General features: G+C 47.0%; 1 protein-coding gene across 1 annotated transcript in view; it reads right to left on the bottom strand.

Annotated features, from left to right (window-relative positions):
- Window positions 1-16187, bottom strand: part of MAPK4 (mitogen-activated protein kinase 4) — a 66721-nt gene that overhangs the window by 13116 nt on the left and 37418 nt on the right. Inside the window, exon 2 of the mRNA XM_063077492.1 lies at window positions 3252-3396. Within this exon, the coding sequence (XP_062933562.1) occupies window positions 3252-3396 (145 nt within the window). The remainder of the gene's footprint in view (window positions 1-3251; window positions 3397-16187) is intronic.

Here is a 16187-nt window from a genome sequence, read left to right as displayed (position 1 = left end):
GAGCAGCTCTAGGTGATTAAGTAAATTCTAGGGTGTGGACATGGGAATGACAGGCTTACCAAGAGGGTGGTGAAGGTCCCTGGAATTGAGGAGGTGGGGACTCCAAGGCCAGGATATTGAATGAGTTAGCCACTTCAGCCACATAGCCCAGAATGGTGGTGGGACTAAGTGTGGGGAGGGCAGCTGTGACATAGATGCCAACATCCTCAGTGTAGGGAGTGACGGGATGAGCAGGTGTTGGTGCAGGAGGATAGGTGGGAGGAAGAGAGGCCATCTGGCTGGCAGGTGCCACAGAGAAGGGTTTTTTAATATAAATTTTGTATTAATTAATTTTATAAGTTGACAAAAATTGTATATATCATATAAATATTTCAAACATGATGTTTTGAAATATGTACATGTAGAACGGCTAAATTGAGCTAATTAACTTATGCATTACCTTACATACCTATCTTTTTTTGTGATGAGAACACTTAAGATCTACTCTTAGCAATTTCCAAGAATACAATGTTATTAACTATAATCACATTGTTGTTATTAACAATGTGAGAACAGAGACTATGTTGATCTCTTGAACAGTATTCTTGAACATATTCCTCCTGTCTGACTGAAGTTTTCTATCTTTTGACCAAAATTTCCCCAATCCCCACTCAACTCCCAGCCCCTAATAACCAACATTGTACTCTCCGCTTCTATGAGTTAACTTTCTTTTTCTTTTTAATAGAAAAGAAGCAATGGTGAACAAGAAGGGTGCTGAGGCTTTATCCCAGTCCTGTGTGCAGGGAATGGGAGAAAGGACACCCTGAACTGAGAAGCAGGGGGAGCTCATGAGGCCAAGGCCTGAGACAGGTGTCAGGGGCACAGGGCAGGGCTGCAAGGAGGGGAACACCAGGTAGAGAGGTCAGGTGGGAGCACAGAGTATGAGAAGGGCCAGTGAACTAGGGGGTTTGGAATCCAGGCCGAGGACAGTGTTGCTGACCGGTACCCAAGGGGAGACAATGGGGAATTGAAGAAGCTTGCTTATGGGGTCAGGAGGACTACACAGGCTGATGACCTGTGAAGCATCCTAGTTTATTTTAGGTTCCTTTTTATAAGCCAGTAAAAATAACAAATTGTACTGATTAAGCCAGTTATGTCTGGTACAAAGCTATTTATAGAACACTTTCTGTTGCCACGGCACTTGAAGGTTCATGGCTAACTACTTATCAGCAGAATAAGAGTATAAATTCCTCATTTACAAAGTTCTCAGGGTCCTGGGTTCAAACAAAGGTCAGACCTCAAGTGGAGGGAGAAGGGGGAAGCAGGCAAATGGCTGCTTCTTCCCTTAAAACAGCAAGGACTCTGTCAGCTTGCTGTTCAGTATACCACAGGACAGGTGGCAAGGAGGCAGGACCTCGGGTTCTGACTGCCACTCTAGGGCCCGAACGAGATGCCAGGTGGGTGGGCATCACTGTGATCCTCCAGCAGTGATGGTCTGGAGCATGTCTGGGCTTCCAGCCTCTGCTAAGTTAGCCTGAGGTGGAGAGGGTGTGTGAACATTCTGTGAGTGTGTGAGAGCAGTATTTAGGGCTAAGGACAGAAACTTGAGGAGGGCTGAAGGACATGGTACAGAGGAAGTAGAAGCATGGGGTGAGAAGCAATTGAGAAGGACTGGCCAGAGAGGTAGGAGGTGGCTGCCAGCCCGGGGAGCAGAGAGTTTCAAGAAGGAAGGGATGATCATCACTGACCAGTGCCACAGAGTGAGGCTAAAATGAGTTCTGCTGGGTTAAGAACATAGCAGTCTGGATGGGAGCAGCTTCAGGGGGATGAAGGTGGTGTGAACAGAGAGCGAGGAGAGAAAGTGAAACAGCAAGTACTCTGTAGGAATACTGGTCAGAACTCACTCCCTCCTCATGGCCTTTGGGGCTCTGGTTTCAATCTTTCCCCTGGACAGGTTGCTTAGCAACTGAGGAAGGGAAAGGAACAGTATTCTGTGCTTGTGCATGATAAAGGGAATGATGCCAGCAACCCCAAGGACAAGCAAAAGGAGGCTGCGAGGTGCCTGGGAATCTTCCACTTCTGCAGCCTTTCTCTCTTTGGCATAGCTCCACTTCTGTCCCTAAGTCCCTTGTAAGCTTCAGCTCCTTCCCCCCTCCCCCTCTAACCGCCACCCCCCCCAGTTGTGGAGAAAGCAGCTGTCCAGCACTAGGATTGATATTCTGCCCGATCCCTGTAAGTAACTCACCCAATGACAATAAAAAAAATAATAAATTCCTTGTAAATTGTGTGGAGTTGCCTGCTTCATACTTTGGTCTCAGGATACCTTCTCAGTTTGATGGGTATTGTACTGTTAGCTCACACTCAGACATACTATTCCAACCACACAAAGAGCAAGTGAGAAAGAGTATGTGCAATGGGAGCATGGAGAGGGGTGACTCAGCCCTGGAAAGTTAAGGAAGACATCACAGTACAGAACACGAACCAGGTTTTGAAGGTCCAGCAGGAGTTTTCTAAGCAGAGAAGAGGTCTTTGTGTGAAGGTGAACAAAAAGTGATGCTGGATTTCTAAAGCAGTGGGTCACTTGGTGTAGCTGCAGGACAGGGAACACAATGGCAGAGAGAAAGGAGGAAGGGGCTGAAAAGGTAGGGTGGGTGTTTTCAGTGGTCAATCTCAACGTGTTTGAATCTAAGTGTGTTTTAGTTTGTTCGGGCTATTATAACAAAATAGCCGAGACCAGTAGCTTATAAATAACAAACATTTAATTCTCACAGTCTGGTGGCTGGGAAGTCCAAAATATCAGCAGACTCAGTGTCCAGTGAGGGGCCCATTCCTCATAGATGCTTCCTCTTGCTGTGTCCTCACATAATGACAGAGCAAACAAGCTCCCTTGGGTCTCTTTTGTAAGGACACTAATCCCATTCATGAGGACTCTACCCTCATGACCTAATCATTTCCCAAAGGCTCTATCTCTTAATATCATCACATTGGGGGTTAAGATTACAACATATGAATTTCAGGGAGACACAGAAATTCAGATTGTAGCAAAGTGGTTACTTGACTGCAAAAATATTGTGCTCAGAGGGCTATTTTTATCTTCTCCAGTATTTTTGCCTAAAATTATAAGGTGCCTCCAAATAATGCTGTAAGAGCCACAGAAGTAATTTTAGCAAAAGATTTGCATGTTTTGTGATTAGCATGTATTTTGCATTCGGTTTTCCCTTCTCATAGAGCGATGTCAGAAGAGAAGGAAGGTGGCATAGTTAGCAACTCACCAGCAAATAGCATTCTCCCCGTGAGCATCTCGGCCAGGATGCAGCCAGCCGCCCACATGTCAATGGCTTTGGTGTAGTTGTTGGGAGACAGGAGCAGCCGTGGAGAGCGGTACCACTTCGTTACCAACCCTTCTGACAGATAACCCTGAAAGACAAAATCCCCAGTCCCACTGATCAGTCATTTGCAGATACCCTCCCTCTCATGCCTCTGCCAGTTTACCTTCCCATGGAAACAGGGTCCCTCCCAGGTCCCTTTCATTCTTGCTCCTTTCCTATTGATCTTGAAGGTGCATTAGTGAACAGAGGTCTGGTTAGAGGGGCTGGGCCTGGTTTGAGGGGCTCAAAGGTTTCAGTGGGAGAATCTTATGAGGCCTTAGGGTTCTCCTTTGTAGAAAGGGATCCAGGATAATCAATGTTTTAGAAGAATGATTTTCTACCCCAGCTTGATATAACTATGCATAACAAATCTGCCCTCATTTAGTAAGAAGCTGAATAAATAGGAGACATTCTCAAGTTCATTACTGCCATTGACACAGTAACAATGATACACTGGAATTTTATTTATCCAGTGGCTGAATCTCGGAAATAGCCATAAATCTGAAATCAAGCCATTAGCTTTGGTGCTGAAGAGTAGAATTAATGCTGCAACAAAATGAGATACCAGGCCTCTGCTAAGAACAGATAAGGCCAGAAATGGCATGTGGAAGCAACCCTAAATGACAGAGAGGACACCACTTTCTTTTGTTGGCCCAGAGGATTCTGGGAATTCTGCATAGTGTCTTTTTGGGGGATAGATGATGTCACTGATTTTGGCCACTGCTCGATGATTTGTGGTCTGGGATGGAATCCTTCCCTAGGGCATATGGCGATGACATTGGTGCTTTAGCACAGATAGAAAAATACACCCAGGCAATTTAGAAATTGTTTCCTATGTAAATCAGAAAGCTGGCCCAACAATGAAATCTGGAAAATGTCCATTTGGATTCCCTGGAGCTTTCTCTCTAATGTGAGAAGATAGACCCATTTGGGGTTTAAGGTGAGACATTTAAGACCAAAGAGATCCAATGGGAGATTCTAGGGATGATCTTATTATTTGCTATTGTAATTCCTAGTATAGCATCCAAATTTTGCTTTTTACTCATGTAAAAAGTATCACAGACCTAGGTTAAAGCAGAAAAAAATTGGGCCGAGCCCGTGGCGCACTCGGTAGAGTGCGGCGCTGGGAGCGTGACGACGCTCCCGCCGCAGGTTTGGATCCTATATAGGAATGGCCGGTGCACTCACCGGCTGAGTGCCGGCAAAAACGACAAAAAAAAAAAAAAAAAAAAAAAAGGCAGAAAAACATTGGGAAGCCCAAGTACCCAAGAGCTTTTGGTTAATTCATCTGAAATCTCTTCAGTTGTTGAGCAAAGGTTTATTAAGTGTCTAAAACCTTCCGAGAGCCCCAAATTACTACAGCAGTTTTCTCCCCTCCGTGGCACATATTTCTTCAGAGTAAGGCCTCAAACTCATGCAATGAAGGAAGGAAAGATGAAAACACCCCTTAGCTGGAAATGACTAGAGCAAACCCATAACCTGGCCTCAATGTTCTAATCAAAATGAACTCCTTACCATTTTTAGAATGTGCCCCTCTTTTTGTCTCCTTTGGGCATTTGCATGTGTACATTTTACGGATATATGTCCTTGTACCGATTACCCTACCTAGCTAACATGCTCAGAAACTTCCCTGTTTTCTTACCATTTCTTCTCTGCAGCCCCTCCTCCCCACCCACCCCTTTCAAATCCACTAGACTATGTGCCCCTCAGGGGCAGCAGCTGTATCTTGGTCTAGCAGCTGCTTCAGTGCTGCCCAGCCTTGTGCCTCCTAGGAAGTGTGCGATACACACTGTCAAAGCAATGAATGAAAGACAGAAAGAGGAAGGAACATCTCGCATGTTCTAAACTCCCTTTGAAATCAGGTACCTTCTGCAGAAGGAACCACTATCCTCTTCTGTGATATATTTGACTTTATGGAAATCTCCAAATCCCACTTTCAAAGGTGGGTGAGGAGTTCACGAACATTGACAGCTACTTAAGCCTTGTCTAGTTCCAAAAAGGACTGGCCAATGTAATTATGATAGGAGTTTAATTTTTAAAAAAGCCAGGTTTGTTGAGGTATAATTTACATAGAGTAAAATTCACCCTTTTTGGTGTGTGGTTCTATGAGTTTTGACAAAAGCATAGAATCATGTCACCACCATCACAATCAAGATAGATAACAATTCCATCATCTCATGCCCCCTTCTCATAACCCCAGCCAGCTCCTAGCAACCACTGTTTTCTGTCCCTCTAGTTTTACTTGTACAGAATATCACATAAGTGGAATCACAGCATGTAGCCCTTTGAGTCTGAATTCCTTCATTTAGCACAGTGCATCTGAGACTCCTCCGTGTTGTGTGTACAGTTGTTTGTTAAGAGTTTAAGCATGAGTCTAAAAATTAGAGACAAGCCAAACTGTCTATGGAAGTTCACTTCTGGGTAGGTGGGTTATAAATAAAGAGGGGTCTGATTTTATTTTCCATCAGAGGATGAGATGGTCAGGGGAAGACTAAAGCAAAGAGTACCCAGAAGGGAGTGGCTTCAGGGGAGATTTCTCTAATATGTAAGTCAGCAGTTTTATGGAATGAAATGTTCTGGAACTAACTTCTATCTCTCTGTGGAGTCTAGGGCTGGAGAAAAGTGGGGACACAGGGGGGCTTCTGTATTTACCTGTGAGAAGGACATGAACTTTGGGGGCCAGGGACAGAATGCTGTGGATTGATTGAATTGCATCCCCCAAATTTCATCTATTAGAAGCTTAATTCCCACTGTAACTGTTGAAGGTGGGAAATCCTATTATGGTAATTGAAAGGTGGGGCCTTGGAGAGGTGATTAGATTGTAGGACCATGCTGTAGTGAATGGATGAATAACGGTGGCGAGGAGTGTGGTTCTAAGAGCTTGAAAAGAAGAGCACATGAGAGTTTAGTCTTCCTCTGCTCTGCCATTTTCTGCCATGTGAGACCCCTGGGTCACTGTCGCCACCATGAAGACCCTCACCAGACATGTTTCCTGGACTTTGGGCTTCCCGGCCTCCAAAACTGTAAGCAGTAAATTTTGTTTTCTTAAAAATTACCCAGTTCCAAGTATTTTTGTTATAAGCAACAGAAACAGACTAAGACAGCTTCCTTCTGAAACACCTACCCTGAAGGTAGAAGAAAGACGTTCGCATGGGTAGGCTGCTGTGGGGCCAGAATTACGTACCAGGCTATGACAGGAGCTCAGAAAGTTCCTGCCCTGCTCTTCCTTACCTTTGAATGAGGCCAGGAACTGCTGAATTTTGTTAGCCACTAGCTGTTTCCCTTTGGTTACTTGTCCCTTAAGCTCTTTAAAAAACATAAAGGATATTTATTGATGTGTTTCAGAAGCCACAGTGCACAGAAGAGTTTGGGAAGTTGCGTTGTCTTCTGCCAGGCCCAGAGTAAGAGAAGCCCTGGGGAAGGGGAAGTGGGGACAAATGGGGGCTCCATTCTGGGGTTGGGGGCAAACACAAGGGCCAGGGTCTCCTGCCTCAGCTGAGATGAGCCCTGGGTGTCTGAGTGGGAGAGGCTCTGGGGTCCACAACATGACACTGGTGACCTGAATTCAAAGGAGGAGTTTCAGTTGAGTGGATGGGGTGAAAGGCAGAATTTTCTTGGAAAAAAAAAAAAATCTTTAAAGAATACCCAGGAGGGGACACTCAATTTTATCAGAAGAGCTCATAAATCACTAAGTATATTGGTTCAAGAGAAATCCTCCAGTGGCCTTTCTGCCTGAGTCTGCAGAGTGAGGATAAGTTCAGCTTCGTTTGGACGTAGAGGGGGCACATCCTCAGCAATCAGACCTGGCCTTCCCGGGCAGGGCAGGCCCATCTCCAGGCTGAGGGAGGCAGGAGTGGGGGGATAGCAGGCACACGTGTGGCACACACGTGGTCGCTGCCTGACTGTGGGGGACGTGGGCAAGCGGGGGCCAGGCACCCGTGTGAGGCTGCAAGGCACCGCTGCTCTGGGAAGACATGAAGCCCACACACCCTCCATTCTCACTGACAGCCTCTCAGCGTGCAAGGGGCAAAACCAGAGCTGCTCCCTCCTCCTGCCACCCTGTCCCTTGAGATTCCCAGCTGAGAAGAGCTCTGGGGGCACCACTTGGAGGCAGTTGGACACGGTGTCCCTTCTAGACCCTTTCATGGGGCCCTTTTGTCCTTCTTCAGCTGTTGGTCCCACCAGCCCATTTTGCTGTCCCTTGAGTCACCTAGAGCCCATGGAGGCTTTGGCTTTGAAAGTTTTGGAGGTGTTTGGAAAATAATCTAGCAGCAGCTGCCCTGTGAAGAGCATAATTAGGGGCCCCCAACAGATCTAGAGAGAAGGTATAATTAAAGCTCTGAGCATTCTTTTTGCAGAGGGAGCGGGAAAACAGCACTCAGTCCCAGCTGCCTGCCAGGGAATTTAAAACAGCCCAGATAAAGTCACTCCAGAACAGTGGGCCCCACAAGCCAGCACTGGGTGGCACGAGTTCTGTTCTGGAGCCATGTCTCCCATGCTTACCCTCTCCATACCCCCACCTGCCTCGAGCCCCATCTCGTGTCTGGGCGTGGGAAGGACTGTTTCTTACCTCATACTGCTGTTTATTTTATTTTTTCAGCTGGTGGGTATGGGGATCACAAACCCATGACCTTGGGGTTATAAGGCTGTGCTCTAAGCAACTGAGCTAACCAGACAGCTCCTCCCCTCATACTGAATTGATGCTTAGGGCTGCCCTATTTCCAGGCCAGGATGGTGGAAAGCTCTAACAGCCTCACCTTCCTGACCAGAAGTTTCTGGAACATGTCCTGGGAGCCCGACATGTGTCAGTCCCTGTGTGGAGAACAGACCATCTCTGTATTCAGAGAACACATCATGTGGTTAGAGAGATGAAATATTAATATGAAAAGGTGATTGGAAGGACCGGGGAATAATCATGGTCAACATTTAGTGGGACTTATTCTATGCCTGCCACTGTGTTAGCATTTTACATGAATTTGGTGCCAGCTCCTCAAGGAGCAGTAAAAAGACTTGTCCAAGTGTTGGAGTGAGCAGGACTGAAGCCATGTTCCCACCTAAAACCACATGGGCTCTAAAATATTTTAAAAGTACAGTTTTTTTCTTGGCATGCATTTCTCTGAGTTCCCTCTTTTCCCATGGTTATTTGATATTTTGAACCTTGGTTGTGGGGCAAAATGACACCATTTAGATGCATGTAAAATTGTTTTCCAGCCAGCCTGAAGCTGCAGACTTGCACGTACTACCCAGACCCTGAGATAACAGCAAAGACAGGAGCAGAAACCAGATGGAATTTTGGCGAGACTTTGCACCTGGCCCCTTGCACAACCGCCTCCGTCCTGCTCTTAATTTCCCATGATCCACCCCCCGACAGCCCCGCTTTAAAGACCAAGTCTTTAAAGTAAAATCTGAATCTTTGAATCTTTGAGAGACTTGGAGACTTTGAGGTGGCTTTAGCCTGGCCATTCTCCATCAGGTTTACTGGAGAGATGGGTCAACCTAACATCTCTCCTCAGGTCACCGGTATTCCTGAATCAAAGCTGACTTCCATCTTCACCAACATTTGACTTTTGAGTGGTTTATTTTTTAAAAGGGGCAGGCAGCCGGACCTGTGTTCCTGGTAACACAAGGTCCTATAACTGGAAGTGGTGAGTGTGTCTGACTCCATAGCCCGTAACCTGCACACTGCTGGACACCCCCACACCCCAGCATGACACATTAAATAGAGTAAATGGTAAGAAGCAAGGAAAAAGCAGGGAAATTGTGATCTAGGGGTGCAGAGGGGCTTTATCTTGCCCTGAGATGGGTCTGAGAAGGTTTCATGGAGGTGAGGTTTGAGTTGACCTTCACAGATGGGGACATATAGATGTGAGGGGACATCTGAGATGCTGATGCGGAGCCTGTGTGAGTAAAGGGAGGAGCCTAGAATGTGTTCAGGGGACAGAGAGATCTCTGGACACATGGACAAATGGGAAATGGGATGGGCTGAGAAGAATGACCTTTGTTCTGAAAGTCAGTGTTCCCCAAGGACTCCTGCATCAGCATCGAGGGAAGTGCTCATGAATGTGCAGACTGCCCGAAGCTACTGACCTGGAGTCCTACAATCTCCATCTTGAATGAGCTCCCCAGCTAGAACAGAAGGAGTCTAGGGTGGTTGCGAGTAGGGAAGGAGGGATGTAGGTAGGACGGGAGTTTCAGTATAGGCTGCAGAAGGGCCACCTGCCTCTCTGCCTTTCTCTCTAGCCCTAGGCAGTCCACGCCCTATGATGGGGTCCCTGCTATTCTCACTAGTGGGATGGTGTTGGTGGAGCAAGGTGGTCGCAGGCTCTGAACTCCCCCACCACGCCCAGCCTGGAGAGGCTCGCAAGCTGGGCTGGCAGCAAGGACCCTGCTGTCAGGACAGCAGGTGATTAATGGGCTCAGGAGGCCTGGGAAAGCCCCTGGACACCTCACTTCCTTGGAAGGGGGTAAGAATACACATGTACTCCCTGGTCTGATCTAGGAGAAACTAGGTCCAGCCCAAAAGAAACCAGGCCATGGAGAAGTAAAACTTTCAGCTTTGTGGGAAATGGATCCGTTGCAAGGATACCATAATTCTTGCAGGGTCCTGGGTTCCCAGAAGACCTCCTGGTAGATGTGAGTGGAAATCAAAGGCATGTCACCCAAGGGACGGGAGACACTAGGCACTTTCAGCCTGAGAACATGGAGGGACGGGCATGAGAGCTGCCTTTCAATATTTGCAAAGTTATCATCTGGAGCATTAAGCTTGTTCTGAGGCTCTGGGGACAGAGGAGATTTTTGAGAGACAGAAATCTATGCAACATGCTAGTACTGGCTCACATTTATTGAGCTTCTCAAACTGTTTAATCTGCTTTATAGAGATTAACTCATTTCATCCTCACAACAATCCCATGAGGTAGGGACTCTCACTACAGTCATTATACAGGGAGGAAACTGAGGCACAGTAAAGGGAAGCAACCTATCCTCAGTCTGTAAGTGGCACAGTCAGGATTCAACCCCAGGCTGTGTGGACGCAGCTCCTTCCATCTGAACATGGGGTTCTACTGCCTCTCACATAGAGACCTGAAGCTGCCAGGGCAGCTCAATAAGCAGAGGGGTCCAAGCACAGAATGGACAGCCTCGTGGAGAGAGGTGCCAACACCGTGCTCTTGGTGAGTGCCCTAAAGCATGGCTTCCCATACTTTGAAGTGCACTTGAATCACTTAAGGACCTTGACTGGTTAAGTGCAGATTCCATTTCTCAGTCTAACCAGGTGATGCTGATGCTGGGTTTCAGAGGACCACATGTGGACCAGCAAGTCCCTAGATGATCTTTAATCTGCTGACCTGCCCCCAGAGTTTATGACTTGCTTTGCTTACAGGCCAGGCAGGTTTCCCAAACTGAGCAGCAGACTGACCTGTAATAGGGGTTAATTCTTTGCGTTACAGACACTCATCAAAGGATCCTTTAGAAAAACACCACCCTCCCAGAGGCCCAATTTAAGCAGAAATATATGACCTCCTGTTCACAGCCTTCTCCCTTTGAAAGTATAACTCGTATTTGTGCCAAATACATACGAGGCATGTAAGAAACCATTTAAAAGTAGTAACAACACAGCCAAATAGCCTTATTGCTGACTCCAAACTCATTACATTAAACTCACTTCCATGAAAACATGCAGCAGGGAATCTCTCAAACTGAAGGAGGGGACACACTGGCTTGAAAGCCCAGCTCACACCACCATCATTGGTAAATCATCTGGCACATTCCATTTATGCAGCTAAAATAAACAGGGGTGAAGAAGTGTGGTTCAGTCAGCTGCACCGCATTTTCATGAACTTCTAAGACGCCCTACGTACTGGCCTGCTGACCCCTATCTCAGGGCTGCCCCTTCCCTACTCCATGCTCTGGGGGATCCTGTCCAGTGAAGTCTACCATCTCTTCCCAGGTTTCCACGGAAGTCAACCAAAAGCCTAACTAAGTTTCTATAGGCCTGCAGAGGCTTGTTGGGCTCTCCAGACTCACATGGTCACTTCCCTTTACCTAAAAAAAAAAAAAAAAAAAAATTCTTTTTCTTTAAGAAAGTTATTTTTAACTGTGGTAGAATACACATACCATACAATTCACCATCTGAGTGTACAGGTGAGTGGCATTAAGGCCATTCACACTGTTGTGTAGCCATCGCCATCATCCATCTCTAGAACTCTTTCCATCCTGCAAACCTGAAACCCTGTACCCATTTGTCAAGCTAAGGCTAGGGCTCACAAACTCCTCAAGCCTGTTGTGCAGAATGGGTCACAAACCTTCACACACAGGTCCACAAACTAGGTAATAGGAAAAGATCCTTAGAGCCGTGGTTAAAAAATTAGTAGACTTTATTCAGCGCTAGGAGCAGCCGCCCTAGTGACCCCCCAGAATGTCTAAAGGAGCGGCGGCGATGGCCTATATCAGAGCTGTTAGTCCTTTATACTTAAGTCCATAACCCAGGACACGTGGGTGCCAAAACACAATTACATTAAATAATAACCAAGGAACACCTGGGTGTACGTGGATGGTTACATCAAATGCTCAGCAAGATTCTGAACACCTGAGGGGCCCTGACCACTTTCCTATATTTTCCCAACACCATTCAACACCAAATCCCCATTTTTCCCTCCCTGTGCCTGGAAACCACCATTCTACTGTCTATGAGTTTGACTCCTCTGGAACCTCATATAAGTGGAATCATACAGGACTTGTCCTTTTGTGTCTGGCTTATTTCACTTAGCATAATGTACTTCTCTTTTAAACAGCAGGAAAGTGGGAGCAATGGAGTTGGGCTTCTTTTTAAAAGGCACTTTGTTGAAATGTGACTAACTCACCTAGAGCTCACCATAAGATAAAAGCTTTGGACATTATCCTCCCGGGGTACAAATCATGAACTCTGAATCCTGTTACAGTTCAAAGACACAAGGTTTTTTTGTTCAGAGATGTACCAGGATCGGCAGCTCTACTGCCACCACCCTGGCCAGGACCAGTGGCTGGGCTGGTTAGGGAGTGGGTGGAGGGAAGGCTTGGTTCAGCTGCTCAGCCTCAGTTTCCCCATCTGCTTGTGTTGGTGGAGGACCTCCAAATTCTCCTCCGTAGGGTGTTAGCATCTTAGGATGCCACATCACTGTCAACAGCAATCTTTAAGAGAAGAGTCCTGCTGGACCAAAGTGATTAATTTTTAATGGGTCGGCTTATGAGCAAATGGCTCCCCCTAGGAAGAAGCACTAACTGCCAGGCCTTAAATAGACATTTGTCTCCCTAACTTTCAAGGGGAAGTCTGGTGGTACTCTGGAGCAGTGGCTCTCAAACCTGCTGTAGGTTAGAAGCACCTGGGAAAAAGTTCTGATATTCAGGCCATCCACCATACCAATTATATCAGAATCTCTGGGGGTGGGACCCAGGTATTAGTAATTCTTAAAGCTCCCCAGGTGATTCCAGCGTGTAGCCATACTTGAGAAATAGCATCTGAGAGATCTTTAGTTCACCTGCTTTGAAAAGGTAAGCAGTATTTTCACGCTTCTTCAATTACTGCAGGTTTCTATTTCTAGCTTCACTTAAGATGAGAGGAATCCTTAAGTAGCCACAGAGGCCTTCCCAGATGGCTGACCCAAGGGAAGCAAAAATCTACCGGAAAATAACTGATCATCTCAATAGCTACCGTTCATTGAGAACTTATGGTGTGCTTGGTACTGTGCCAAGGTGCTGCTTTATTAGTAGTGCATTTAATGATCAAAATGGCCCTGTGAAAAGGTGTAGGGAGGTGAATAACTTGACCAAGGTCAAATTAGCTAATAATTGGCAATGCTGAGATTTGATCCCAGCAGTAAACAAAATCAAAATCCCTGTAATCAGGGTGTGTACATTTTAGTAGGAAGGACAGTTGTACAAACGAGTGTATAATATGTCCAGTGGAGATAAGTACAAGGCATAAACATAAAGCAGGGTAAGGAGATAGCGTGAGGGGGTAGGCAGTCTGGGAAAGCCAGTGTGACAACAGGACATGTGAGCAGAGCCTGGAGGGAATCAAGTGCATGAGCCACGTGGCCATGTGGGGGAGGAACATCAGAGAAGCTGATCTCTGAGCCCCAAGTCTCCCTTTTCTGTGGCCGCTGCCCCCAGAGGAGGGCAACTCTCTCACCTCTCTCCTCCCACCTAGCAAACCTTCCTCTCAGATCGCTCATGAACATCCAGGTATAAATAACTGAGAACAGCTTAGAGGGGGAAGGAAGTTGTATTTGAGCAACAATTCTGCACAAGGGATTTTGCCAGCAGTAGCTCAGCTCCCTTCATGAGAACCCTGTTTAAGTATTTATTCTTCATTTTACATCTGGAGAAATAATTGTGGGCCCTTGCCTCTGACTGACTTAGCTGGCAAGCCTTGCTGTTCACACAGCATCCTGGACCCCTGCATCTCCAAATTCAGAACTCTGAAGAAGGGGAGGCAGAAAAGAGTCCCTGAAGGCAGGGACCAGCTCTTTTATCTCTATCTGCAGTGCACCCTGTACAGGGTAGGTGCTCACTTAACCTTTGTGGAATGAATGGAATAAAAACCTTAAGCTAAAGGAATGATTGATAAGCCTGTGGAATTTCAGGAATTGACCACCAGTCAAGGGGAAATTCTTTTAAAGTGTAATTGCTGTGTTAAAAGTCACAGAACAAAGGCAGCCTCTATGTTCAAGTCCAGCCTCTGAAATCTAGGGCCTCCCTCAGGTGTGAGGTATGAGTGTGGATTTCTATTTAGCATGATCTCGATGCTACAGTGTGGTAACCGGACCCTTTGGGCTGCTGATCTTGCAGGGGCCAACTCTGAGGTCAGATTCAGTGCTTTATTGCGTCTCCCCCAACAGAGAGAAAATGTTAATCCAAAAACATTTCTGAGTAATGTGTGTAATAATAATGAATATTGCCAGGTGCTGACCATGTGTGAGGTACTATCCTCAGCTCTGCCTTCTTTCATTTGATCATCAGGACAGTCTCACAAGGTGGGCATTGTTACTGTTCCTGCTTTGCAGAGGAGGAAGCTGAGGCAGGGAGGTTAGTGACAGCATCACCAAGTCCCCATCAGACAGTCCAGGCCCCCAAGTCCCTCACCTCCTCCAGCCTTCTGTCTGCTCTGCCCCTCACATCTGCTCTCTACCACCCCTCACCAGAGGACTGGAATGCTCCCCAGTTCAGCTTGCAGAGCACATGCAGAACAAAAGCAGATTCCTAGGACTTCCCCCTCTTCAGACAGCTCTGGGGTATGAACCACCCTTTGCTGAGGATAACTCAGATGGAATCAATAGACTAGGAAAAGTACAGAGAGAGACGTCATCGTCTTGGTTTATTTCATTAAGGCAGGATCAGGTGGAAGTTAGGTGGTTCTGAAAGGTATAAAAGATTTTAGAGTCCCCAGGTGGCTTAATTATACAGATGGCTGTGGGAGGGGACAGGCGTGGGCCCTGGAGAGCTTACCTGATAGTGTTACAAGTCCCTCTCTCACAGGGTCTGCCTGGGAAGGGTGGAGTCTGGGGAAGGAGGAGACTCCTGCTGTAGTGGGGTCTCTGAATGGGGCCTGGCTTACGTGCAGGCTGGCAGTAGCTGCTGCGGAACATGGTAGAAGCATCTGGGAAAGACCTGCTGCCCCGGAACCTGGCTACCTGCCTGTCCTGGTGCAGGAGAGTCTCACCTACAGAGTCACTGCTTTTAGTTAAGACAGCGTTTCTTGAAAAGTGTTCCCATCCCAAAAATGCTAAGAGGTGTTAGGGAAAATAATGGTATGGGCCCAAACACCCTTGAGACAGGCCGGTAGCAACCCACAAGTTTATAAGGTCTCAGGATCTCCTAGATGGGGATTTAGTATTTGTCACTTGTCGGGCCTCTTTGGCCACACATACTTTTTTTTCTAGGTGCATTTTGGGGACTAATCTTTTTCAGCATGGGCTGTGGGAAATGTTGGGTAAGGCCATAATTAACACCTCAATATGATACCTGGAAGAGGAAACATATTGACCTGGTAAGCCCACTGTTTTCTATGAGCAAAGACTAATGTTATGGAGCCTGCTGAATGCAGCTTTGTGTGAATGGAGACTCACATGGCCTACCCCCCATATCCTGAGAGCCCCTGCAAGCAGGGACCCATTGGACTTGGTGTGTCTGGGGCCTGCAGACAGGAGATGCTGTAGGCAGGTGGCTGCATATTACAAACACTCTTTGTAATATGCCAGCTAACCTTATTCAACAGAAGCTCTCACGTCTAGGAAAAGAAGCAGGGAGAAAAAGGAGGCTGGGCAAGGTGGGGAGTGCAGTTTACTAGAGAAAAGGCAGGCCTGCTGGGTGAGTAGTGCTGAGGCCACCTCCCACCCCTCCAGGCAGGAAAGAAGCTCAGGCTGAGGGCCAGCAAGGAGAGGGGTGGGGATGAAGAGGGTGGCAGAATGGCACTGAGACCAACTCCAGTGGGCTCTCCAATGTCACTTCTGTCAAGGTCCAAACCCAACTCTTGTCTCAGTAACCCTGCCTGACCCTGACCTTGAGAGGGGTCTTTTTGCCTTAGTGACCCAAGTTCTCATCCTGGTGACCGAGGTAGGCTGTCTGGGCCATACTATTAATCAGAGGCCACATCCTCTCTGCAGAAGTACTTCTCTTCCTGGAAAACCTGCAGGTCCCTGGCATGTGTTCCACTTCTGAAGTGCCACATGTTGCGAGGCTGCCCAGGTCACTTGCTCCGGGGAATTATGATCTCATTTCAGGTGCTCTGTTGAGAGGCATTTATTAAGTGTGTCCAGTGGCCCTGTCCATGGTGCTCTGAGTTGGGGGACTGACTTCAGGGAGCTT

This window comes from Cynocephalus volans, chromosome 13 (genome assembly GCF_027409185.1).
Source record: "Cynocephalus volans isolate mCynVol1 chromosome 13, mCynVol1.pri, whole genome shotgun sequence".
Classification (NCBI taxonomy): Eukaryota; Metazoa; Chordata; class Mammalia; order Dermoptera; family Cynocephalidae; genus Cynocephalus; species Cynocephalus volans.
The sequence above is the reverse complement of the archived record's forward strand: the minus strand, read 5'-3'. Positions and strand labels throughout refer to the sequence as shown.